Below are 27,597 nucleotides of genomic sequence, written 5' to 3'. Positions count from 1 at the left end.
AAAAGGCATCAGACACTTCAGTCTTTTCTGTGCCATCTGTTATAAGTTTTCTTTCCACATTGAGTAATAGGCCTACATTTTCCTCTCTGACTTGTAGCATATGAAACATTTATTTTTGTTTCAGTCCCTGAATAATTGTGTCTCACTTTGCCTGTGGGTCTTTTGGGTTTGTCCCTTAATTTTTGTTTTCTGTTGGAAGTGTCAGTGTCTCCACTTCTATATGAGTCCTTTTTTGGTTTTCAGGTCTTCACAGAATTTTTGGTGCAGCCGTATTTGTCTGTTATTAACTTGTCTTTCCTCCATATATTGTGCCTGTAATCTGGTTTAGACACTGCTGTACACATTAGCCTTTCCTTATTAATTTTCCCCTTTAAAATTCTTCCATGCATTACTTGCTGGTTACCTGACTTAGTTGCAGTGTGCTGTATGACAAATAGGCTGTACTGCTCTTCCACTATTTTCTCCCATTGCTGTCTTCTAAAAGAGAAGGTTGTCATTTGCCTTGCCTGAAAAACTTGTTCTCTGGAATTCATCTGACTTAAATTCAGATGTCTACATTGTAAATGTCCACAGCTGAGGTTCCCCGTTCACAGAGAGAAACAGTCTAAACGTGGAGTTCATTTTATAAATATATATAAATTGATTCCCTAGGATGTGAAGAATGTCTGCATGTGTGTATAGACACACACAGATATAATTTTGAATATGTATACACACATACATATGAATATATCACCCTCTTTTTTCATTTTTTTCATTCCTAAACAGTTCCAAAATTGCAGTATGCTATGTTCTCCTGATTCAGCTTCCTTTATCTTCTTGCTGAGCTTTTCCTAAGTTTTTCAGGTCAGAAGTTATCAGTATGTGGGTGTCAGCACCAGAAACAGCTTAAGAAATGAATTCTTGTCCTCCTGTGGCCTCACATGACTGTTTCTACCTCCATGCTGCAAAAATCCTGCCATCCTGGTGGTGCTGACACAACTGCTTGTGTTTCTATGCTCATCCGTATTTAGCAAATCTCTGCCAACTGCGCCTTCCCCAAACACAGTAACAGTCCTAAACCAGAGGATTCACACATTGCATAATGCACAACTGGAACTTGCAAATTGCATTGCAAGTTGGGCAGAGAGAGAGAGAGAGAGGTTCCCTGAACTGTGTCATATGGTCAGCTCTGAACATTATTCCCTTCACTCTACTTTTACATCCTTCTTTTTCTCAAGTTCTCTGCGGTGCCTAATATCCTTCTGATAAAAGGTTGCGGCATCCTGTCTGCATTTCTTTATGTAACAGTTTAACTGCCTAAAGGAATTGCTTTTGCTTTTGAGCACTGCAAGGTGTTTTCTTCCCTAGAGAAAGAATTCTGTGCAGCACAGCCAGCTCCTTGCTGGCCCAGAGGGCACAAGGCTAGCACTTGGAAATGAATCTGCCTTGGCGTTGGTAATGCTAAAAACTAACATGAACTGTATAATAACAATTAATTGGTATTTAATGACTAATTAGCCTTTATATTTTATTTAACAGTGCTTTAGACATCCTAGAAGAAATTAATCTATCAACAGGGTGCAAAAATAACTTTAGCGAAGCTGCTCTGGAAAAGCTACTTGATAACAATCTTCCCCAAAAATACAGCCAGATGGGATATTTATCATCAAGTAATATCATTACTGATGGATTCTATGATTGTGGTCAGGTAAGCTACTTTAAATAAATTACTCTACTTAGTAAAATTTCCTTCTTGGTTTAGAAAAAGCCAGAATCTGGCTACATAAAATACTTTGTTTTCTTGTCCTGAAGTTTCCCAGTTTTTATACTAATGTCTTTGGATTATCTTTCTTCATGGATGAAATCTTATCATCTTCATGCTATCCCCCAGTTGCGGTCCTCTTCCCAATCCTGTGTAAGCTGTGCAGACCTAGTTCCTTTCCAGATCCTTTCTCAGACCTTAGTTCTTCTGGTCTCTTTCCCTGCAGTATACTTAATACTAACCTGACACTGAATGACCTGTGGACTTTTTGTTTGTTTATTTTTACATAAAGAAGTAAAGAGTTCATATTTGCACCTTGGTCATGACCCTTTCTCTCATAAAGTAGTGTTTATATATAAAGACTGACTCCAGTATCACTTGTTAGTGCTGTGTTCAGTTTAAATCCAAGGAGGACTTTTCAAAATGCCCAAATGAATTAGAAATACCAGTCTGACTGAAAATCAGTGAAATACCTGCTCCTAAAGCACATGGTTGCTTTTGAAAATTCCATCCTATATTGTAAAGCCTTCAGAGGCAGGAACATTTCCTTATTCTAGAGCTGTTTGGAATGACATAGTAACAATAACTACAAGATAAAGTATTTATAAACAATCTTTTTAAGAAAATTGATGAAGAAAATGCAAATTAAGAAGAAAACAACTGCACATACTTTGAATGGCTCTGTAAGTTCTTATGTAAATCTTCCTTTAAAGATTAAGAATTTTAAATTACTCTTTAGATATCTTTAAAATTTTTTTTCTCTTAATCTTTAACTGAACAGAACACCTTATCTGTTATGCTAATTTTCTTGTAGATAAAGCCTGGAGTGAAATTTTTATCTTTGGAGGAACTGAGTATGCAAGAGCTTACTGACTGTCGGGCCATAATCTTCATTAATGCTAAACCACAAGAAGAGTGAGTCATGTTTGATCTACTAGCATTTTTTGCAATAGCTCATCATTTCCATCACTTCCACTGTTCCCAGTACAAACTACATAGTATAGATATATATACATATATATAAAATAGAGAGGTCTGTTTTAATCCCAGCACAGTGCTTCATGTCCTAGAAGGCAAGAGATTTGTATTTGGTAAAATAAGAATTTGGAAAATAACTTTTTTTTCCCCCTCTAGATATAAAAGATTTATCCAACTGAGTTGCTTTTTTTTAACTTAGCCATTAAACATTCATTTAACACCCTTTGATTACTGATGGCGGGACACCCAGTATTTTATTAGTTATAACAAAGCTTGTCATCTGCAATAATAATTATGTCATCTAAGCTGAATGTCAACATGCAACAATGAAACCTATGATTTGATTATCTTCTTGTACAGACAAATGCATGGAATTTTAAGCATAACATCCCAAGAGGCAGGACAAAGCCAAGCATCAAGCTTTCAGGCTTGATAAAGAACCTGTGTCCATTTCTTCTCTGTTTAAGTTGAAGCCAGCCTAACAAATCTTCTTAGATTTGAATGCAGGAAGTTGGTCTTGGGCTTGTTTAACTGGGAGTCATTTCCTGTAAACAGTCTCACAGATCAAAGAATGCTCTACCAATATTTTGCAAGTCCAAAACCTTCTTCTCTGTCAACACATCACATATTTGGTTTACAGTATCATTAGCTTCCCTTTTAAGCTTGTATATGACACCATAAAGATGTCTGAGAATATCTATGACAAATTAAACTTACATACTCTTTGTTGATCCCTAGAGTTGTCTTTAACTATCAGGTTTTCTTTCTTTGACTTTGATACAGCTTCTTGCCTTTGCACCTTTGCAGCAGTCTTATTCCCCAGTTACTTTTGTGTCCATCATTTGGTATTCCATACATCATTTTTGATCCCTAAATCAATATCTGGTTTATTAGTGGTTATGTTATTTCTTCCACTTATATACTCCCTATGAATTTATTTACTGTTCTTTAAAATCAGAACTCCATTTTCATAGCTTAACATGCAAATGCTAACTCTGCAAATAACATGCAAAAATATCTTATTCCATTTCAGTCTTACAGTAGAGAAGGAGGCACAAGATTCATCTTATGAACAGACTATCTTGTCACCTTCTATTTCAAGAAAAAGCAATAGAGAAAAAGCAAGGTATGGTTTTAAGATTTACTATTTGTCAATGTTCTGTTATTGCTCTAACATTAAAAATAGAATTCTGATTGAAAATAATCATAAACAGTTTCCTAACGGAGTACAAATGCTCAAATACAATGTTAAATATGTTTTCGAAGTCTTTCTTTCAGCTCCTAATTGCAGTAATCTTCCTTTGTCTACCTTAGTAATTATTCGTCCTCCCTCCCCATGCTGTATTTGAACATCTCCTATTTACTTGGCTGTTTTTCCCTTCAATATCCTTTGGAGGCAGTGAAATACTGTTATTTTACAGCTTGACAACCAAGACACAGGGAAATTAGGGTAGAAGTTCTTTCTCAATTTAGAACCTAGACCCACGAAAAGTTCCTACACTGCCTACATGCATCCTTATTTCTAGATTAAATTTCTTCCAGTGAAATTTCATAGATGACTAAAAGCTGAGAAGGGTGTGCTCAGAACTGTCCCAGTTTTGACAGCAACAAGCCTAAAAATGCCTCGCTCTTGCAGAGCTCCCTCTGATCCATACAATACACTAGGTACAGTCCTGCAGTCCTTTCTATGGCACTGATCTGGTGGGCATGTCCGCTCATACCAAATAGCTCAGAACCTCTAAGCTTGCAGTGGGAAATTAATTTATTTTACAGAAAGAGGATTTGAGCTTGTCCTTCCCACATGCAGATAGCTGATCACAAAATATTTGGGGTTTAGCAATCTCTTTCTGGTTTGTTGTAGCTGTTCACTAACGATGAGGCATAATGAACAGAGCTTTCTACTCAGCTGTTAGGGCACTTATCTGAGAGAGTAGAGACCAAAGTTCTAGTCCTTGTCTTGATGACTTTTAATATAAAATACTTAACCCTTAGTTTGTTCCTGTGGAAGGAAACTGAACCACGGTCCCCAGCTGTGCTTCATGTGAAACAGCAGCACGATCATGACCACAACAGTGCCCTTCAGAGAAGGCAGGTGTACATGCCTAATTCCAGGGAAATGCTCAGGATTCCAAAACCGGTCCAAATAGAGCCTCCTTGCCATCAGTGGGATGGTATCTAGTCCTTCATAGGAACGTGATGTAAAACTCCCAACTCTCCTTGGCTTTTCTGTTAGCTGCCTTAGTGAGCTGACCATTTATCATGCTGGCTTCTGTGGGGCCCAGTCCTGACTTCCTAATCTTCCTTGTTTTAGGGTATAGAGAGCCTTGACCATACCTCAGGGCTGTGAATTCTAGTCAGTGGTGGGCATTGCAAAATGTTAAGTGCTGCAGGGTTGGAAAAAAAAGGAGAGATGGCATGCCTGTTGTAGGAACTGAAGTGCTATGTTTGCAATTTTTATCTTGGAGCTCATTTGTGAACTGTGATATGCTACTGTCTGTACAGGCATTTTATTGATAGAGATAATGGTTGATTTCTTAGACCCATTATATATTTCTGTGTATGTATGTATCTGTGCTTGAGTGATGAAATCTGCAGTAAGAAAGTCAAGAGAAAACTGGAACTTGCTTTGTGATCTCAGTAGTTCAATGATATCTCCAGTGGAGGAAAAGCAGGAGTTATCTGGACAATGGTGTTCACTCAGCAAAAGCAGCACTAGCGAAAAAGACTTAAGGTATTATACTTTGAATTATACCTGTATCTGTTTGTTTAGAACTGACATGCAAGTTGTTGACAGATAATAGCTACTGGCTGTGAAGAGTTGAGGTTCTGACTTAAATCAGGACCCAAATAGTGAGATTAGTCTGTTCAGAAGTTACTGACTTACAAGGCAGACATTTACATTTGACTAGTTATTTGGACTGCAAGCACTTCTGGAATTCAGTTTAAATCATTTCATAGTAGATAGCCAAAATGGATCATATGAATTGCATTGTGGAAGGTTCCTGTTTCAGGATGCAGAAGAGTAGATACTTCATCTTAAGTGTCTTACCAGGCCTGTTCCAGCTTCTGCTCATTTAGAAGGTCCTCCTGATGCCCAGCAAGCTCTGGTCATGACCCACCATGCATATGCCAGTTTACTGAAAGGGAGCAGGAAGGAAGGGGGGATACTGAGCCCCAGTTATGTTTTCTCTGCACCAGTGGGGGATTCCTTCATCTCAAAAGATGCTTTAGAGTCATAGGCAATTTTGCATAGTCTCAAGCAGCTGTGCAGAGCTCAGAGACCTGTTCTGACAAGACACTATGTTTGTTTATTGCAGTGTGAGATGAGGGTACCCTTGGATAGTTGCTTTTTAATGTAATTTATGTCAATTACACAGTAAATGACTGCTCTGTTAGCAACCATAACTCTTTTGGAAAGCAAAAAATTTTCTTTAGGAAAAACCAAATACCTGGCTCAATCTCTCATAGTAAACTTGCAGGAATACAAAGACTTCTTTCCTCAAGTATGAAATAATTGCTTTTGAATGTCATGATCAAGTTGTTTGATTTATAACCCCATTGTCATTCATTTTGATTCCATAATTCGTACATCATTATTATTATTAATTTGTGAGATATATGGGAGTTACTTGAAGGTCAGTAGCTGACTCCAAGTCTCAAACATGCTTAGACTTTTTCCTACATATTTTTTCCTTTGATCATATGTTTCTGTTCATCATTATTTTGCAAAGTACTACTGAGCACAGTTTAAAGCCATTGTTTTGAAAAAGTGATACTACTTTATATAAACCAAAGTTGAAAGCTAAGAGAAAGGACAGTTGTAATTGTCTGCTGGAAGTGTTTGAATTAGATGTAGAGGAAGTGCCTAGTTGATAGTTTGACATATATTTGTATAGACAGATAGCAACATTTTTGATCAAACAGTTGCGATCTGATGCACACATTGACGGGGCTAAAAGATTATATTTAATGTAGGCTGATAAATGTGCATTTATTCCATGCTATGTTCCAGTACAGCATTTAAGGAAATACTTTCCAAAGCTCATTTACTCCTTTTCTAAAGACAGCCAAGGCAGATATGCAGAAAAAGAAAGAAATAGGTGTCATGGCTGTGTTTTGGTGGTAGAATATTTTATTGACTGTCGCCTTCATCACACTGACTTTCTGGTGACGCACTGGACTTTTGTACTGAAGTTGCAAGAAGAATCAGAAACAGCTTGGAGACTATTAACTGCCATGAGTTCTCCTTTGCAATATTCCTCTCCATTTGCAGCAAGATCGTCTCATGAGTAATAAGACAGCTTTGGGAAAAGGGAGTGATTTTTTTCTGATGTCGTAATTCCCACTGGTAAATAAAATGGGGATTTTAAAAAAAGGACAGGAAAAAGATAGTAGAAGTCTATTGTAATGGTTACTGGTTATTTTACATCACTGAGCTGTAAGACAGCACCTCCACAGTTCCTTATGAGGTAAGTATTAGTCAGATATGATGAACTGAAGACTTCAGGAGTAAGGTAGAGACAGATGTGGAAGACAACCTTAAAGCAGCCATTCCACCAAGGAACAGAACATAGTCATACCTGAGAGAAATACACAGCAGCAAAAAACCCCAAACCAATCACTGTTCAAACCCATTCCTCTCAGGTGTTTTCTTCCTGAAAACTGGAAAGAAGTAGAATAAGAATGATTCAAGAGTCATTTGAGTAGTAGGAATAGGGAACAAACTCTCCTGCTACAGTGCTGTAATCTAGTGGTGCACTTTTCATAGGGAAAAGTACTGGGAGGATAGAAGGGAAGAGCAGGGGACAAAGAAAGAAAATGGTCAAGGAACAAGAATTATACCATTTGTAGAAGTTGTTGTTTTGAAAACCTCCTAAGTGAGACACCAGAGAGGTGGGAATAATTCAGAGTTTTTTAAACAGTGTTTTCTTAACCATAATGTGTAAGTGTATAAATGGAGAAGTGTGTAACTGTTTAATCTAGCATTAGAAGGTTCCCTGGCTATAGTTAGAGTCAAATCGGATAATGAAAACTGTTTATCTGCTTTTTTCAAGTATAAGTGTAATTAATAACCAGAACCTTTTATTTAAGAATGTGTTGAATTTTCTATAATTTTAAGATTAAATCTTAATTGGTTATCCTTCTAAAATAATGTGCTTTATCAAACCTATGAAAAGGGCTTTTTGTGAATATGGTAAATCTCAATAGGTAAAATAAAAGTTTGCAAAGTATTCTGAAGAAAATTGCTTGAATTGGACTACTGGTAATGGTATATGCCCTTCTGCTTTGTCCAACACCTTCTGTCTTAAGACTGCTGCTCACTGTAAAAATTTTAAGAATAATTTGAAGATCATACAATAATGATAGTGTGCCCTGGAGCCATGTACTCTAGTAGTCCTTTATTTCTTTTTTTGTTGCTTCCAAGAATGCCAGAAGTATTATGGATTTTAAAAAATAAACCAGAACTCTTAAACAAAGGAAAGAAATTTTGTAATATTTCACGGTAGAATTATTCAGAACCTATGGTGAAAAAAGATATAATGCTTACAAAAAAAAGTTCTATGTGTTCCCACGAATGAAAAATCCTAATATGCCTGATTGTATAGACCTTAATGATACCCCTGGTGAGGTACTGATTTTATAGTTGCTACATAACTTGTGAAAGGCACAGTATTCAATCTAAGCAGAACAAGAATTTCATTTATACTTCTGCTAGGTGCTTATGATGCCTGTTCAGGATCATAGTCATTTTTCAAATCCTGAGCATTAGTGCAATACGTAGCATGTACAATGAAAAAAGTCAGCAAAAACACAGACTTCTTATAAAAACTTCATCTGACAAGCCATATTGTAGTTTGCATAATGCTTGAAGTACATGGATTTGCAACCACAGAGACTACTGCTTGGCATGTCCTGTCAAGATTTCAGCCATGCTCTTGATACAGTTTGTTCCTTTATTTGAAGTCCAAATTTCTATCAAGTTAAAACTCATTGGAGTTCATGATTTTTAGTTCATATCCATATGGAACCAAACCATAACTGTCTAAAAATGTTTCCTATATGTACATAGGTGTCTTCTCCCCTAGATAGTCCATTTATAGGAAAGGCATATAAGAGCCATAGACAAAAGTAAAATGAGAATTTACAGCAATATTAACATGGAACTACTGACATTTGGTTCTTAACCATCTCCTGCAGGCATGCTCCACAAGTGTTCTCTACAGCTTTGTAGATTTTGGAGTATTCATTATCAAGAGAAAGGATTTCTCCTACCTTCCCCCCGCCCCCAAATCAGTTTGTCTAAAATGTTCTGTTGGAGAACTACTGTATTTGAATTTGGACTTTAGATATTACAGTATTCTAAATAAGTGTATATTGTTTTCTGTGTAAGAAAAGGGAAGGGGAAAAAAGAAGAAGAAAAATCGAAAGAAGTTACTCAGATTACACCTAAAGTCCAGGATGAAATAAATCTGGAAAATTCACGTTGGCTACCACCACCTGACTTCATTTTACTGGATTACATTAATGATGCTTCCAAAACAATTCTACCCCTAATGACTACCCGGGAACAGGTTATGGCTCTTGCACAGTGAGTACCAAATTATATTTCCATAAATAATGTAAGTTGAATTTGTAAAATAACTGTTTTCTCATCCAAGGACAACTTTTCTAAATTTGTTATTTTTCCCATCCTTAATTGGAATCCAAGTCCGCTTTGGTCCAGAATTTTGACATAATTTTAGAATTTAAGCTTCTTGTTTCTAATTTTGTTGTAATTAGTTTTTTTTTTTTTTTAAATAAGATATCACTTGCAACAAAAGAGTATACATTTCTCATTTTGAAAATACATGGACAGTTTCAGGGTTTTTTTCACATTGATATATCTGTACTGATCCTTTCCAATGAACACATCAGCTGCATATGGCATCTACATCATCAAGGAGCAGGAGAGACCCAGCTGCTGCAGAGCCTAAATGCACAAGCTAGAACTCCAACCTAATAGTCAAGACTGTTGCAACTTACATGTATTGTGTCTGTTCTTATGATCTTTCTTGCCTAGTTGGTTTAGTTAGAAACCCCTTGGGACAGGAACTCTCTTGTATTCTGTTTTCCTATAGAGCCAAAAGCATGAGACATTTTCCTAATGTAGTTTTTAGGTGCTACTGTAATTAATATCCTGATGATTTAATAGTGCCAGGATATTGCAATGGTGCCTGTACAGACTGTTGTAATCGATGGGTGATTAATTAGTTGCACTGACTACTCAGCCTAGGCACCAATCACTGTCATCTCCAAGCAGTGTGTCTCCTTTCATCTTCTCCTTAGTTTAACCTTTACTATCTTAGCAGTTTCCTGGCTACCTCCTGAATCTGGAGAGTTTGGCGTCAGATCCCACTGAGTCTCACAAAATTTGTTTCTTCTACTAACTCATTTTTAATGAAGTGATCTAATGTGATATGAGGAATGACTTTTCTGTTGATTGCAAAATTTGACAGGACGGATATTCATCCTTAACTATCCAGCTGTGTATAAATCATGCTGCCTTCCTCAAGGTGGAATCCATAAAATGCTCTTTCAAATCCTCTCTTCAGACACACCAGTGAAATACTTGCAGACACACAACCCAGCGAAACAATCACGGGAAGTTTTAAGTAGAATGTTTTCTGTGGGGATTTTTATGTGTATGCTCCATTTTAGGCTGCTGCCTGAATAGTGTGTGTTGAATAGGAAAGGGAGGAGGAGGCAGCTGCAGCAGCCCTCGGCAGCCTGGCAGCTTGAGCAGAATTCCTGCTGCGCTCACCGGGGAGGGAGCTGGGGTAGACGAGGGAACACACGGTAGTGCTGGCTGTCTCCTTTAAAACAAACGCAGCACATCTTTGTGCGCACGCAGGAGTGGTGTGCATGGAGGCTCAAGAAGCTTTGCTCTCTTTACCGAGGGCTGGCTGTAGGCACAAGCAGCACAAGGGACTGCCTAGAGCCCCCAGCTTCTTCAGGTTCACCCAGTAATTCCCAGCTTTTAGATACCATGTCTAGCCTGCTTGGTGATAACTCCTTGTGCCCATGCGGTCGCAACCAGTACCTCCCCAGGCCCTAGTTTTTCAGAAATAAGGCCTCTGAGGTACCCTTGCATGTACTGTGCGGACAGAGCCTGTTCACAGTTACAGCAGAGGACACGATGCAGATTTTAACTCCCTGTCTGAAGCAGTGGCTTGTGATTCCCACATCAGCATTGCAACACCTTGTCCAGAGAGTCCTCAGTAACATGTGTGCCTGTGGCTGAGGACACTGTGAGGAGCAAAGGTCTTTACATACAGGGGCCATGCATAGGGGAGGTAAAGGTGTGTGTATGAGGAGGTAGGGACTCACAAATCAGGGCTTGATCTCGTGTGTGCACAGTCACCCAAAAGGCATGCTTTTGGCAGTGTTTGCACTGAGTTCTGACCTTCTGTTTCTGTGACTGAGCCATGCTTTTGAATGGATAAGTACACACCTCTCACCCCCTGAATACTGACTTCAATATGAGAAAGCGCATGTAGAAGTTAAAGTACCCTTTATGGATATAGTTGTTTTCTTGTGCTGGGATAATTACCTATGACTTTATTTTTGTCACATATGTTCTTATGCCTTTATTACTATTCAAACAAATGGTAGGGCTGGGGATTGTAATACATAGCTCACGTAATCTGTTAGCTGTAAAGATGACTAGCTTCTGAACTACTTCCTCAGTAATTACGCTGTTATTAATGATTTCCTCTGAGGACTTTGTGCCTGTACTAGACCTCTTCAGAATCTCTGCTGACAGCTGTTGCACCTTGGTTTAGGTCTGTGACAAATGTGAATGACCTGAGTTATGCTTAACTGTATTTAACAGTGAGCATTAAAATACCAGTTACTGAATTAAAAAAAATAAAGCAAACATAGCAAAAGTATTAAAGTCTTGTATGTCATTCACTTATTGCTTGTATACATTTGATTTTGCTACATTTTTTGTGATAAATTATAGATGTAATTGATCCCAGTATACATTGGAACAGGTTTGTTGCAGACAAGATGGGTGGCCCAATTGAAAGAGACAAACTACATGAATTCAGCTGGGAACTTCACATCAGTGAAATAGAATTTGAACTGAAATGCAACGTTGTGCCTATAGGGAAAGTAAAAAAAGGGACATTCTGCCACAGGGCTTTACTTTTCAAGGTACATTAACATTTATTTTACAATATAACATATTGATGTTAAATGGATATTATAAACTAAAGTATACTTGCATCAGTATAATATAATATTTATATTCATGTAAAATCTTTTGTATACACTTAAGTCATTTTTCACTGGCAAAGTTGATTTCCCAGTGAATGGAAGCCAGCATCGCTTCCTTCTGTAAACATTCTTGTTGTCATTAAATTGTCTTAAGTGATATCAGCAGAATACTTGATAAATGGCAAAAAGCCAAAATATTTGATTGGGAGTCAAAACATTTTACATTTTCTGTAAACTGTAAAATATTGAATTATGCAGCTTCCTTTTTTTTCCATGCTGCAAATGTAAACTCGTTGGGACAATTTTTATTTGGTATCTATCCAGTATTCTATGATAGTATATAACAGCTTTTATGTTCTAGTTTCTTAGACTGGGAAGATTCATTTCTTCTGTCTTCGTGTGAAGACATACTGGTGCAGCCTGCTTATCTGTCCCATCTTTTTTCCTTGGCTCTTGGGTAGCTGGAGTTTTCTCCTTCTTGGATGAAAAGGAAAAAGAGAAGCAAGGGCCTAGCACATTAAGCAGGAAGGACCTAGGAAACAGTACACAGGAGAAAGAGCACAATCCTAAATTTGTGGTACCCACGGGGAGAGAAAGTTCCTGACATATTTTATGGAGGTCTGAGGGCATGAATTAATTGTGCTGAAGCAGCACTGATGTTTGCTTATCCTGCACTGTCCTAAGAAACCTTTGTAGGGATGGATCATCTCTCTTAAAGCCACAGCAGTCTAAGCAATGGATATCCTTGTGCACTTGTAACAAGTTAAAAATCCTTCAGGATTTCATTCCTTCACAGCAGATGCATTCTGAGAAAACAGTTCTGTAGCTGGAAACCATTATATGTCTGTCAGTGATAGCGCAGCACAGAGGAAAGGCAGGTGTTTCATCTAGCAGAAGCTTGCCTCACATTTCATTGCTTCCCACATTCACAGGGCTGAAAAGCAAGGAGTATGCTTTGGAGTGAAGCAACAGTCCTAAACTTGCATTGATAAAAATATTGCATTTTTACACTTAATATTTCACACTAGCTATATGTGTGCAATGTACCTACACCTCATTGCTTGAATAGACGGTTTTTCAAAATGTTATTCAGAAGTAAGTCTTCCAACTAGAAAAAAACATTGCTGGGTACTGTGGGTGTTGCGCTTCTTTTGTGATCTGAAGGACTGGCTGATAAACAAATGTATCAATGTCTGAAAAGAGTTAAAATGAATATTTTTCATGTTGTGCATAGAATATGGCAGAAATAACATTTAAAACCCTACACTTTCTAAGCAGAACCAACAATAGAGATTTGCAGTTTGGAACACTTTAGAGATTTACAAAATCTATTTCTAGAAAGCTCTTGGCCTTTCAGGTATTTTCTTTTTAAGTATCTCTTAGCCTTGCTGTATATCACAGAAGTTACATGTATTAACTGTGATTAACTCCTTTATCCTTTTTAGGTGATAGCAGACAGAATTGGCATTGGCTGTACTTTAGTTCGTGGCAAGTATAACAGAGCTTGGAATGAAGTTAAATTGGCTGATGCCTCTCCTCAAGGAATAGCTGGACTTCTGCTTCCTCCTCAAGAGTATATTGTAGATCTAATGTTTGAGCCAGGCTTTTTGATAAAACAGGGAAGTGCAGAGGCAGATCAGTACAAACATATTTAATCATCTTGACAAATTTCACCAAAATAACTATCTTAAAGGTGTTTGCAGTGCTTATATTTAGGAAACATAAGGGGTTTCAGGTCCAGCTATGAAAAAGCAGCATATTTAGTACGGTGTCCTCAATGTTTAATTAAACATATTTTAGGTATCCAACTTCAAGGCTTAGAAATTTTGTTAATTTTTTTGTAGTATTTTAAGACTAAACTGTAAAACTACAGATAAAAATTTGGTAGATAAAGAATATTTGGTATGTGTTACCATTATAATGCTTATTAAATAGGTTTAAATTATTTCCAAAATACAGTGTATTTGGTTTTTTCTTATGTTCCTTCAACTCCCATGCACATTTATAGGAATTATATGTCCATGAAGCAAGAGAATATGACATCTGGTGAAATAACATCACCTAAAAACAACTGGACAATTTTTTGTGTGAAATAACCCAAGAACTGAGAATTAGAAGAACTAAGATAACAGTATACTTTTAGCCTCTGTAGAAAACATCCCATTTATATTTCTTGGAACTTGGCAGAGTTAATAATTACAGATAATAACATACCTGGATGAAAGTAAATACTGTTTGTTCTGGCACAGGGAAGACAGATGACTGATAAGTTATTGTTTGCAATTTCCCTTTAAATTCTTTATTTTTCACTTGAAGATAAAATGGACTCTGAGAAGTTTTTGACAGGGAATATGTATTTCTTGCAGCCTTGGGTAACATGGTGTTGCTGAAATGTGGTGGTGCATCTAAGAGAGACAAAACACTGGCTAGAGCACTCTAGTAACCACTTACTGGTGAAGCTGTCAGGAATGTGCTGGAGTATTTCAGGGAGCACCACTAGTAAGTGAGTTTACTGTGGAAAACCGAGAAAAAATCCTGTACAGAAGTTAGGCCAATGCAGGCAACATTGCGCAAAACTGATTTCAGAAGACCAGAACACCAACAACAAGGCATTTTCTTCCTGCCCGCCAAAAATGGGATTAAAAATTTGGGGTATGTGTTCTTTTAATTTTTTAATGTTTGTATAAGCACAGTCACTTGTATAGTCCGCTTTGGTTTGAGGAGGTTTATATCTGTTGTATTCATTACTGCTTATGAGCATGATCCCGCCACTCCCCCTCCTTCCTCTTCTGACATGCAGCATGATTTTCTGGTGGCCCTTTGGGGAACATTTTATCTTTCTGTTGTAAATTCACTTATATGGCCTCAATGTTAATTTCTTTACCTTATGTTCAGCAGTACTCTCAACATCAGAATGAAAAAGAACTCTGGAAACAAAATGCACAATATGGTAGCAGAACTGAGTGGAAGGTGAGGATGTGTTTCTTATCATTGCTATGTAGCAGGTAGGGGACTGATGAAAAGTGATATGCTCTCACTGTCTGGCATGATTGGGTATAGAAACCTGCAACTTTGAAAGTGCAGTAAATGGAAGTAAAATAAGAATTAATTTCCTACTAGCTATCATTTTGTATGGTTTTCTTACATTGGAATTTCATTATTTTGTATTGGAACCATAATGTTAAAGTATGACTTATTCTGTTTGAGGAGGTCTTGAAAAACAAAGCAATTTCTGTTGTTTCTAATAAAAGTCAATATTTTTAAAAAGACAAAATGTAAGGTTTTTTAAATAAAAATTAGGAAACTTCTATTCTAGACATTTCTCTGTGTGTGCAGGGACCACTGTGGCTAAGGGGATTCTAAGTGGATGATTCCAAGCTCTTCAAACCAGTTTTTGGCTGACACCTGTTTCTGAGGGGTGCTTCTGGTAAACACCTCGCTGCAGAAGTGGATTCTTCAGGTTTTCCCCAAGCAGATGCAGAGGCAGTACATACTGCTGGCAGCAGCAGCACCAGCACTTCCATGCTTCCCTTCTGTTGCCCTTGATCCCTGAACAGTAGGAGCACTGAGGTTAACTTACACTTGTTTTATCTTTATGCTAGCAGGGAACAACTGCTGTGTAATTTATAGAATTAATGCATTTCAAATAGTTTTGGATTACCCACTGCTAAACTACAGCAATGGAAGAACATCACTCCCTCAAACTGTGTACTCCCTTGCATAGTAGAAATTGAAATGAACTCTTCCTCCAGTAAATCTCTGTTGCTGATTAACCTTGGATCCTGAGAAGAATTCAAAGCTCTTGGAGCAAAGCAGGTGTTTCTTTTCAGATCCAAGAGGAACTTTTATTCTGTTATTTTTTACATCAAACTTGGCTTCAGGGAAAAACAAAAAGGTCTTTTATTAGTAAATACGGGTTTTGAATGGTGACATATTATTTCATCCAGATCTCCTTTGCATGAATCTGCACCTCTTATACTACATGATTCATTTGCTCATAAATCCAGCTCATTATCAGTGCAGAGTGTCAAAATGGAGACTGTGGAGAGGCAGTAGACCTTTACTGGCTAGCATGTCAACTCAGTTAAGATAGAAAAGTGCACTAATACATTTATTATATTCATAGCTCTCTTGCTAGTTTATACAAGAGTCTTCTCTCCAATAACTCATTTGCAGTACCTGTTTTCCTTCAGAAGACTGAAAATAAGCAAAAAAAATCCCATATAATTCAAAGTCCGAAGACAGCATATGCTGTCACAGCAAAGTAGAAGAAGAAAGCATAAGAATGGACATACAGGCTCAAGCCAAGAGTCTATCCAACCAAATAACCCATCTCCAGCAATGGTCAATATAGAAAAGGTTAACAACACGGCACAAATATGTTTATACATTTCCAGATTACACTGATAGGCTCAGCAGTTTGCAGTTCAGGGACTTTCTTTGTGTCTAGGTATTTAACAGCTCTTAAAGCTTTCTACCCTCACTACAGATGTGCAAAGCATGTAACTGTTTTTAATTCTGAACTTGTGACCTGCTGCTTTCATTTAATATCTCCTAGTTTTTGTAGCAGAAGAGACAGTGGACATCCATTTCCTACTTAGCTTCACCATAATGCTTGTTTTCTTATGGGTCTCCATCCTATCTTCCCTCAGTGTTCCTAACTACTACTCTTTCCTAAGTATACTTATATGCAGGATATATTTAATCACTTATTGTGTGGATTCCTACTCATACCTTTGGTCATTGTGCTGTTCCTTACTTGTACCTCTTTTAGTTACACTATTTTTAGAAATGAGACTAAACCTGCATACAATATTGAAGAGTTTGTCATGTATTCTCTCTTTTTTTTTCCTAATAGCTCCTAATAATCCATTTACAATTGACAATTGCTGAGCATTTAGCTACATGATTTCCTAGCATTAAGAGCTCTGGAGGAGTAGGTACAGCTCATTTCAGGAATCTTAGTATGCAAGGTCTAATAACATGTCTTTAAAGCTCTCCAGATAAGCCGTAACGTCAGTGGTTACAGTGGGAAGCCTAACCTGTATCAGTATCATAGATCTCAGGATGCTCTGTATAGCTCCATGGTCTTCCTGAACCCTAATGTGAGTCAAGGTTTCCTTGTGGTTCCATGACAGATAACTCCATTGCCATGTGATAGCTGAGCAAGCAAGAGGTACCAGATAGACTCATCGTCATGCAAAATAAAAGGTTGTCTATGGAAATTATATGCTTAACATGACATTGCGGTTCATCCTCCAGACTTTCACACAATTTCCTTGTGCAATAAAGGATTTGACCATTATGCCTTTGTGACATCCTGAGCTGCTAAATGCAACAGTAAATGACAGCTCTTATGCTCCATGAGGTGGAAAGTCCAGATTTCCAGGAGATGGCTTTTTTGACTTCACGGACTTAGTCCATTTCATGTGTACACTCTGTTACTTCTGATCTTAGAGGAAAATAAGACACACCAGAGAAAGAGTCTGAAGAACAGGATGTATCAAATAAAGACAAGCCCAAAGTTTAAGACTTAAGAAAGAATAATAAATAAACAGCTCTTATACTTCTTGTATCTTTCTTGATTAACTAGAAAAATACATCTGCCAAGCTTCATTCCTTCATTCCCATGTCTTCACTCCCATGGTGTAAGGACTAATGAACTAGCCAAAATGGGGAAAAACTTTCACAGTACTTTTGAATATTTTGGTTTGTAGACTCTCACAAGCTCCTGAAGGTGTTCTCCAGTTACTATTCCTTCTCTGTTCTCAGAGGGTGGTTGTGAAAATGTGGTTTCTAATCCTGTGCCAGAGTTCTTGGTCCTACAGAGCTTTGAGTGCCAGAATGGAGATTCAGTGGCAGCTAATTTAAAAGCCTCAAGGATTTCACTGATATGAAACTGAGCAGTCAGCAGAGTCACATTTATTGATTTAGTCACTCAGATCAATTGAAAAATCAATTGATTGATACAAGGGGTTTCATTCTTCATAAGCCTTTCTTTTTTTTTTTTTTTTTTTCCATAATGAGGTACTGCCATGCGACAGCAACTGCCAGCAGGGAGGTGGCAGTTCAGGCAGCAATATAGGTTTGGGCACCTGGGCTATTTGGTACTACAGCACGAGATACTGGCTAAAAGTTCCTGCGATAAAAATCACTTGTCAGGGCCCCAGGTGAAGCAACAGGCCTGACTGGTTCTGACCCATCTTGACTGGGACCACCACCCCCACCCCTGCCCGTGGCCCAGGACCCCATTTCAGCCCAGCCCCTGCCCCAGTGATGGGAGTTACAAACAAGTAACCAGCATGGATGGTTCGGTGACAGCTGTCACAGAGGAACAAGGCACAAACCAAAATGACAGCCTCTGCGGACGGTAAAATGTTACTTGTGTCAACCTATAGGTAATGGGAAGAAGCATTCTCACATCTAGTCTGTGTGCCCATTAGTATTTATCCTCATCGTCTTAATAATGACCCCTTGTGACAACTGAGTTGAACTAGTAGAAAGATTTGGTATCCTTCTATCCAAAACATCACTCAGTGGTAAGAGCTGGGGTGTCCCATCCCAAAACACTGGGCAGTGCGGCCCCCCCACGCATGGTGTCCGTGCAGCGCGACATGCACGTGTCTGCTGGGGCACAGTCCAGCCACAACAACCAGACCAGCAGGGAACCAGGAAAGCACAATGCTTGCTGAAAACCATAGCTTGGAGACAACCAAGCTGTGTTCAAAAAGTTATTATTTATAGAATAAAAGCGCTATTGAATATGACTGGTAAGTTATTCATGATACTGGCCTGTGTAACAGCATCATCTGTTAACTTGCTCTGTCCTTTCCTTCACTTTCCCTCTTTTTTGTTTTTACTCTCTTTTTGCATCTTCTCTGGAGGACTTTTCCATATGCAGAAGCACAAGTACAGCAGCACACTTCAGTGCAAGTGAGCTGAAGGACCTGTGTTGGCCATGTGTGTGTTCACCCTGCATTCCTGCAGGTTTGTAACCTACATGTTAAGGCATGTCTGTCCAACAAGCCATACCAGGGGGGGTGCCTGGGAATGCCAGAAGCTTCTTTAGAGTCACAACATTGAGCAGAGTATCCATAGCCAATGGTGGGATCCCAGGGGACTGGGAAGTGCCCGAGAAGGCAGGATTTGAGATCCTAGGGTCCTTCCTCCAAGACCCCTGAACTCCTTTGCATGACGCTTTGCCAACTTGCTTTTGAAACAACCCCATGCCAGCACCATGGCCCTGGAGGGGTTGCTTCTGCCTAATGGCAGGATCAGCCAGGCGATCTGCTACCAGCACTGGGATAGTGTATGAGGCACACGGATGCTGCTCAGGATAGCAAGGGTGAGTTCAGACCCACCTCCCACTGCACAGGCTCGCTGCCATGCAGGTGAGCGAGGGCGGGTGCTTGGGCTCCAGGCTGCTGGACAGGGAAAGCATCTGCACTGCCACTGCTGGGATTTGGCTGCGCTGGAGCAGAACAAGGTCAGTCACATCTTTTCACCTCAGGGAAGAAAACACACTGATAAACATCGGTTTGGTTGTGGGCCAGGGTGGTTATGAATCACAGGATTGCTCTGCAGGAAAAGATCTCCTAATCTATGGCCAGTCTCTCCTCAACAAACTTTGCTGATAATGCAGCAATGGCAAAACCCTTACCACACCTTGACAAAAGACCTCTTTTTTGCCTGGGTAAACTATTTCCCTGAACTACAGAAGCTAAAAAAAGAGCTCTCTCGATGCCGTACGTTGGATCTATGTGAGGTACTGGACATCTGCAGCCCTATAAGCCAGAGGGATGCTACCCAAATGCTGAGAAGTGGGGCTGGCCGTGCAGTGAGCTCTGGGAGGCAGGACTGCAGATGGCAGGGGTGGCTCTCAGTGGTCAGCTAAAACGTGTTAACTGTCAACGGCTGAGCAGCACATCCAAAACACCATGAAGCACCACACAGAGATGAAAACACATCATACAGCACAGATACACATGTACAACCACCTGCTGGCACATCCAGAAAGCAACCCCTCTACCGCTACAGCTGTGCCAGGGTGTCTCCTCTTCTCCCAGGCAGCTGCACGTCTCTCTGGCCAGCACTGAGGGAAACAACCAAAGGACTCTGCTCCAGCATCTTGCTGTTGGCTTTGCAATACAGCTATGTGGACCTGGGGCGTGATTTTTTCACATTGTCTACCAGTACAGCTATTACAGCAAAACTTTGCAGATAATTAACAGCTCTTTAGTCCTCTTAATGAGCTAATTATTTTTCCATTATATAAACACTAGCGCTGACACTGAAAGATATCAGAAACATTGGAGTAACTTTATCTGGCCTTCCTTGTCCATTATCGCCCAGGCAGAATTTAGAGTTCAGGTACAGGTAGACCACGTGCAGCAATGACAGAAACACGGAGAGACATGCACACATACGTGTCTTTGACCTATAAAAATGTTATTTGTAGGACATGGAAGAAATTAGTGTATTGGAGACACAATGAGCTAATAAAAGCTTTTCTCTCATTAAGGAGTGAGCTTATTTGCATGCTAATGAACCAGCTAGTTCTTCCAGCTCATTGATGTTTCACTGACATGCTGAGATGCCATCTATGGAAACCATGTGTAAAGCATAATTGAAGCCAGTTCTTGCCTGAAGTTGGATAAATGTTGGGGGAAATATAGCAAGATGAGAAAAGCACTCATATCAAAGTAGGCAGCAGATCCTGTCACTCATGCAGCCCTTTGCCCAGGCTATACCCACCTACTCAAATGCTGTTTACAATCAGCTCTCCTTGTTCTAGTCCCACCTTGCAAGGGAGCACAGCAGAGGGGTTTTTTGACCCTGTCTTCCAGCAGTCCTAATGCTTGGTCTATGCCAGACCACCTTGCCTATTTTAGAGCAAGAGACAAAAATGACTCTTCAGCAAAAGACTCTTCTAGAAAGTGCAGTGCCATTAGGTTCTGTGTGGAGGTCTACCTGGGAGCAAACTTTTTCCAGACTACATAAAGCTTTAGAGCTGCCCACTGCTGTTTCTCACTCCCTCATCCATGTTACATAAAACTGCCAAAAGTAACAAACCCCTATGTGGACTCCATAGTGTGTAACGTCCTTCCCTTTAGTGGTGCCAGTGTTGTGCAAGTTTGCTTTAAAACATGGTGCTAAGTTCTTGTGAAGCAGAAACCACTCCAAAACAGTTTATTTATGGTAGATCATACAGAAGAATCACATGCTGTGACTGCCAATTTCTTTTCACTACGCTATTTTTGCTGTAGACTTCTAATGTAAGTGAGTTTAATCCTAGATCTACCTGCTATAAATGGGAGCTGCAGTACCAAAACCAGAGCCAGATGACTAAAGGCTGGCCCTTAGGTACAAATATATGAAAAAAAAAGCTGGGGGTTGTAAGACCAAGCATTGGATGAGCTTAGAGCTATTCAGGTATTAAATTCCTTCAGGAATTCCCAATGACAAGACAGCTAAGTATCAGGAATTAACAGGGATTGGGGCTTTGCAGCACTAGGCCAAATGTTATGTTGGGTGTAAGAATCTCATGGCAGTTTCCACAAGCCAAGCGCTGCGTAGCATGCGGTATGTTACTAATATACAAATATTATAATGACATGCAGGGTGAGTTCAGGATGCAGTGTTACACGTGCCAAGGAGCACACTGCTCCATTGGTCAGGGTGCTGCCTTCAGAGCAAAACCTCTGGTCAGAAATCTGCAGTTATTTACACAGGGATTAGTCTGTAGCTTTTGTTACTATGGGGTAGAGGAGGGGTAAGAAAGGAGCCACGACTAATTTAGTGTGTTGTTGCCACTTGCCGTGTACTGACCACAGAAATACAGTAGAAACAGGAGCACAGATTTCAGTCAGGTCTGTGCTCAATTTTGGTACTGAAATGCCACTGAACATTAGGTATGCTGGGAAGGTGTCTTTGCTTGCCACTCAAAAATTAAAGCAATGCATGCTAACCAACACGCTAGCAATACCTGATTTACCAGTATTTTTCCCTGCTAGATGAATGGCAGTATGGTGTGGAAACAAGAGGTCTCCGTAAAACCTAGAGCCTGCTCTGATCCTTTCTACCCTCTTTCTACATAGCAAATATGGACCAAAACATTTCCAGCAGAAGCATCGACTCAGTACACTCTGACTTTTAAAAGGCTCCTAACCTAAAGTTCCCATAGAGGTAGTTGTCCCTGCAGATTTGGCCAGTCCTCATATCATACGAAGCTGGAGTAAAAGTTTTTGCTCAGCCCAGAGTTGCTCAGATGGGCCCTGGAAAGGAAACCCCAACTCCTGTTCCTGTGGGAGTGGAGTGCTGGGCCAGACTGCCACTGGGCACTTCATTTTAATGAAATGGAAAACCCGCTCATGCCTTGAGAACAGAATGCTAGTTTTTCCAACAGGTAACTGGTGAGCATGCTGGAGACGAAGGATTATAACCAGATCTTGAAGTACTGCTAAAAGAATGAGTTTAAGGCAGGCAAATGTCACTAGACAAAGCAGAACTGCATACTGTACACACCTGCAAATCCCTCAGGCAATTTTTTGAATTAGAGTGCTCTCTTGCACTGCTTCCACCTTACTATGTTTCTTATTTTTCAAACAGCATAATGCATTTGAGAACATCACAATTTGGTTTTAGATAACGGGGGGGGGGGGGGGGGGGGGGGGGGGACAACAAAAAAACTAGAAAGCTTCCAAAAACCCAGATGCCAAATTTTGAGGTATTTCCCCCCTCCACTATCCACCTACCTTACCAACAGTTCTGTTCATTACTCCATAATTCTTACCCAAGTGAAATCAAGAGGCGAGTCCAGTCTCCGTGTCTGGCCACGAGGAGGTGTCTCTTGCATGGAGCCAGCACTGTGTTCAAGTGCCACATCAAACTTCCCCACAAGCCCAGTCACAGCCTTTAGGGCTGCTGAAAGCTCTGCCAAAGCTGCTGCAGACCCAGAGCACAACACTTCACACTGGGAAGAGGTGCTGGTGGCAGGAGGATGTACCCTCTAAAAAATACAGAGGACCAAGACATTTCTTCTTGGCCCCCTAACTTAACTTGCTCAATTGCATCCATTTTTTAGTATAAGATTTCCAGAGGACAGAGGACAGACGCTGCCAGGACTCCTTACCCACACAACACAACTGAATCAGAACTTGAACTCCCAGCTAAACCATTGTCACTACTGGTGGCTCGGACTGTGGCCAGACAAAAGAACTTGAGGTCATTCATAAGAAGCAAGGCATGCACGCTCAGCCCCCGCTTTCTGCCTATCTATCTCCTAAACCAAGAGCATTGCAGTGAAGATGAGTTACCAGCACAAAATCAGTGGGTGACTTTACCAGACATACCTGCATCACAGCAAAAGTGAGATGGAGGAAATACAGAGTTTGCGCAGGATTTTTAAGGAGCATGATTTTGTGCTTTCCATGATTAGAAAATGAATTAAAAATAAATCTTTTGGGGCTCATCTAAGAGAGAAGGAAAGAAAGTTCATAACTGCACTTATGTGAAACCCAAATTTAAAAATACATCTAAGATGAACGATCAGGAATAAAACCTGTTCTGGTGAACCCTACTCCTCAGGAGTTTGCTGGGAAAGAGGCAAACTCTGTTATCAGAGAAGTCAGTCTATTGAAGGGAGAGCAATTTCCCCCAACTGGAGTGTGAAGCATGACATATCCTGCTCTTAAATCATTTATATTTTACTTTTTTATGATGCAATCATGAATTAGCTTTTTCTGCATTTGTAATTAGAGGATAGAACAGATGGTCAGGGCTTAGTTCAGGGTGATAAATCCATTAAGATAACCTACAGAAAGCTGCTGCTATGGCAGTTGCTGCCAAATAACCGTTCATTCAATGCTTTGTTCAGTCTTTGGGTAACGGGTAGAAGAACCATCCCAGTTCTGCACTACCTTGAGACACAAGGGATAAGAACTCACACACAAGTTTGGGGGATGTATTATTACTGTCTATGTGGCTCAAGAAACGTGGATAGCATGATATAGAAGATGCATGGGGCAATCCAGGGAAATAGCCTGGAGTTGTTGCTCCCTAATAGCTACCCCTGCAGACACACTCACTCCACCCCAGAGCACATGTCTACTTTTCAAAGTGGATGAAATTTAGCTGAACAGGTGGCCCGACTGCAGAGCAGAGTTTTCTACCAAGGAGTGATTGCAAAATATCCATTTCACTTTGAATTCATGTCTGCGCTCATTTTGCAACAAATTTCTCAAAGCATTTAGAACCCTAGAATAATTTACCCTGGACAGGACCTATGGAGGGCCTTTGGTCTAATCCAACTCAAAGCATTTGTCACATTGGACCAAACCTGTAGGTCCCTTCCAAATGGAACTATTCTTATTCTATTCTATTCTTATTCTATTCTATTCTATTCTATTCTATTCTATTCTATTCTATTCTATTCTATTCTATTCAAATTCCATCCTCCTGCTTAAGCTAGTCCACAAATATGACCTATTTTTTTCTAAAAATGGAGGTCAGAATAATTAGGTATCCTATAGCTTATGATTAGCAAAACAAGATATTAAATTGTAAAGCAAACAAGGCAAGAAGTTGTGTGTTTGTTATTTCTGATGATGTCTTTGACCAGAATCACATTATACTACTCCACAACTGAATCTCGGCAGAATCCGTGGGTCAGCTTCAGGGAGGTTCAGATCTGTGTTCAGTCTCTCTGTGCCTCTGGAAACCAGCAGTACCCTTTTCCAAGATGCTTCGGCAATTCTGCTACTAATAATTTTTGCTGAAATCCCTTTCCATCATTGGAACTCAGCACCACAGAATTACCACATATCTTTGGATAGCATTTCCATGTCAAAACAGTATCTCCATATACCAGGAGCTCAGAGTTTCGTCACAGCTAGGAACTAGCTATGGAGTTGTATCAAATCTGTTAGAGGAGGTGGAAGACTGTGCTGAAGAAGGATGTGGAGGTCCTGTGATCATCTCCTACAAAAGCAGTGAGGATTTCTGTGGGGAAAACGGAGCCTGCCACAGATACAACCTACCCCCCCAAGTGCTCATGCCGGTCCCCTTTTCTTCATTCTCCAGGGACCTGGGCACACAGTACCACTACATGTGACAGGTCTAAGCCAAATTCTTGTATGCTGAGCTCCCATAGGTTTCAACGGGAACGTCCCATAGGAGAGAACATACATTAGGTATGACAAAATGAGCAGAGGAAAACTGATTGCATACAAATACATATAAAATAAAAATACCACTACTTCAGTGTTTTCTTCCATACACAGTAATGTCAGGGGCTTTATTAACAAAAGCTGCTTAAGCAGAGGTTTGAATTTGAGCAGGGTTCATTTGATTCCTGCACTTCACCACTTCCTGGCTGACTGCTCAGTATCTGCCAGCGTAGGCATTATGTGATGCTCTGCTTGTCCCCAAAGCTGTCAGTCAAGACAGAGCCTGGGCTAGGAAATGGTTAGAGCCCGAATAAATATTAGTAGGATAGTCTGGACCGTGACCGCTTCCCTCCTACTCTCGCCTTCACCCGCCTACACACATGCTGCTGCTGCTGCCTCAGCGCAAAGTAACGCTACAGGAGGAGCTGAGGAGCTTCTCCCCCATCTACACACATCTAATAAGACATTGTGCTTTTGATGAGTGACCCTTCCCTGGATGCAGCTTGTGTATGTGCTGGGGTCAGGTGACGTTTTTAACAAGAAACCCACTGAATTACAATTCAGGGAGAATTTACTTAAAAATTTACATAATGTAGCTAGGGGAGACTTTTAACTGCTTCCCCTTGTGCATAAGGGAGAAAAAAAAAAAAAAGGAGGAAAATTAAGTAACAGCCTAATTGGCTTTTATAACAGTCTATGGGGAGAAATGCAGGCTGGTTCTCTGCCTAGCTACGAAGCTTGGTATGTGCTGTAACCATGGCAGGCAATATTACAGGCATGACAGGACAATGATTTGGTTTTTCAGCACTGAAGATCTGAAAATATTAAATACCTCCAGCCGGGGGGGGTGTTTTCTGCTTGAGGAAGAGCTGTCATGCTGCTTTGGAGGACTTCAGGTCAGACTTCTGCTGGAGGGAAAAATGGAGGATCTGATCTGCAGGTGCACCACCTCAAATGTGGATCAGGGCCATTGGGATGAACAGGATCTGCCTCTTCTACCACGACGCTCATTTTAATTAAGGAGCAGCTTGCAATAAACTGGATAACAGAGAGGATGATGAGGCTAGGGCTGACTAGCCTAATGCCTTCTGCTCCCACTGCTCCCCTGGGTACACGGCCCAGGCGTCCGCTCCCCTCCTCCAGAGCCCAAGGAAGGTGGCACAGCAATGGCCTGTGCTGGTTCAGTTCCCACTGCCTCAAAACTGCTGCATTTTGGGATAGTACCAGTAACAAAGAGCTGCAAGGAAGATATTGAGGGTTCGTTTTTTATTGAATTTTGTCTTTTAAAAAAGCACCAGTTAAATCAATGTCAATTACATTAAAACATGCAAGTTTCAGGACTAATCACTTTCTCTCACCCTCCTTCGTTTCCCAGATACTTCAGGGAGAACCCCATTGATTACCTGTCCTTCTCAGCAGCAAACACTGCCTGAGACCAAGGCCAGGAATGGGAGGGAACTGCCCCTCTTCCACGGTTGAGCCAGAAACAGCAGCAATGGGCCCCAGGAGCAACACCATCGCTTGCCACCACGTTCCAGCCCTAAGCCATTTGCCAAAACTGGGAGAGTGTCAAACTGGGCCCCTCCTCTCCAAAGGCTCTTTAACACGTTCTAATCCCCTCCTAAACTGTGGCTAAATGACTGATATAAGATGCCATAAGGGTAAGCTAGAAGGGGTTTGGAAAGATCTTTCTCTGATCTTCACTTTCCAAAATGGATGAACATGGAAAAATGTTGTCCTTCTGCCTACAGCATAGACGCTGTCCTCTGCCTGCACTGAGAGCCCTGGCAAAGCCCTCTCCTCCCTGCCCAGCAGCACTGCTCTCCTACCATCCTGAATCATGATCCTGAGGACTCACAGGCATCACATCCCCAGGATTTTTATCAAGGTACTCTGGCTTCACTCCACCGTATCTTATTATATAGGACAAAGCCATTAATCAGCTGTGTGCCCCCCTCTCCCCTGCTGCCGCAGACAGCGAATGCGATCATCTACGAGCCTTGCTGCTATCCGTCTTTCGGTGCACAGCTTTGTGGATCTGAGCAGAGGATTTGATTACAGCCACGGTACCAATCATAGACAGTGTTGGATGTCCTCTGCTGCCATTGAACTCAGCATCTTAGACATGAGGTTCAATAAGGTTGTATATACACAGGACTGATCACACAACACTATTTTTTAGCTTTGATTTTAAAATTAGGCTAGAAGAATTAGACTAAACAGAAAGTAATTTTGTATTAAACACCATTATTAGCTTTGCTATCTGATGAAATCAGAACAGTTCCTTCCACATCATTCAGTAATGATGAACCAATCCCAAATCAGGAAAAAAAGCAGACAACAGCATTAAGGCTTAACCTGTCAAACTGACTTGTGTTTAGGTCTACCTTTTTAAGACAGGAGGCCAAACTAAAATACGTGTCCTATTACAGGTATATTTATAGGCCA

At 40.2% G+C, this 27,597-nt stretch overlaps 1 protein-coding gene across 1 annotated transcript in view; it reads left to right on the top strand.

The window, feature by feature from the left end:
- Nucleotides 1–14,114, top strand: part of ARMC3 (armadillo repeat containing 3) — a 51,799-nt gene extending 37,685 nt beyond the window's left edge. The window contains exons 12-17 of the mRNA XM_074848918.1: nt 1,522–1,690; nt 2,559–2,659; nt 3,756–3,848; nt 9,114–9,311; nt 11,758–11,920; nt 13,429–14,114. Coding sequence (XP_074705019.1) covers nt 1,522–1,690; nt 2,559–2,659; nt 3,756–3,848; nt 9,114–9,311; nt 11,758–11,920; nt 13,429–13,638 — 934 coding nt within the window. The 3' untranslated portion in view covers nt 13,639–14,114. The remainder of the gene's footprint in view (nt 1–1,521; nt 1,691–2,558; nt 2,660–3,755; nt 3,849–9,113; nt 9,312–11,757; nt 11,921–13,428) is intronic.
- The last annotated feature ends 13,483 nt before the right edge of the window (nt 14,115–27,597 follow it).

The sequence above is a fragment of the Strix aluco genome, chromosome 1 (assembly GCF_031877795.1).
Source record: "Strix aluco isolate bStrAlu1 chromosome 1, bStrAlu1.hap1, whole genome shotgun sequence".
Classification (NCBI taxonomy): Eukaryota; Metazoa; Chordata; class Aves; order Strigiformes; family Strigidae; genus Strix; species Strix aluco.
This window is presented reverse-complemented; position numbering and strand designations above follow the sequence as displayed.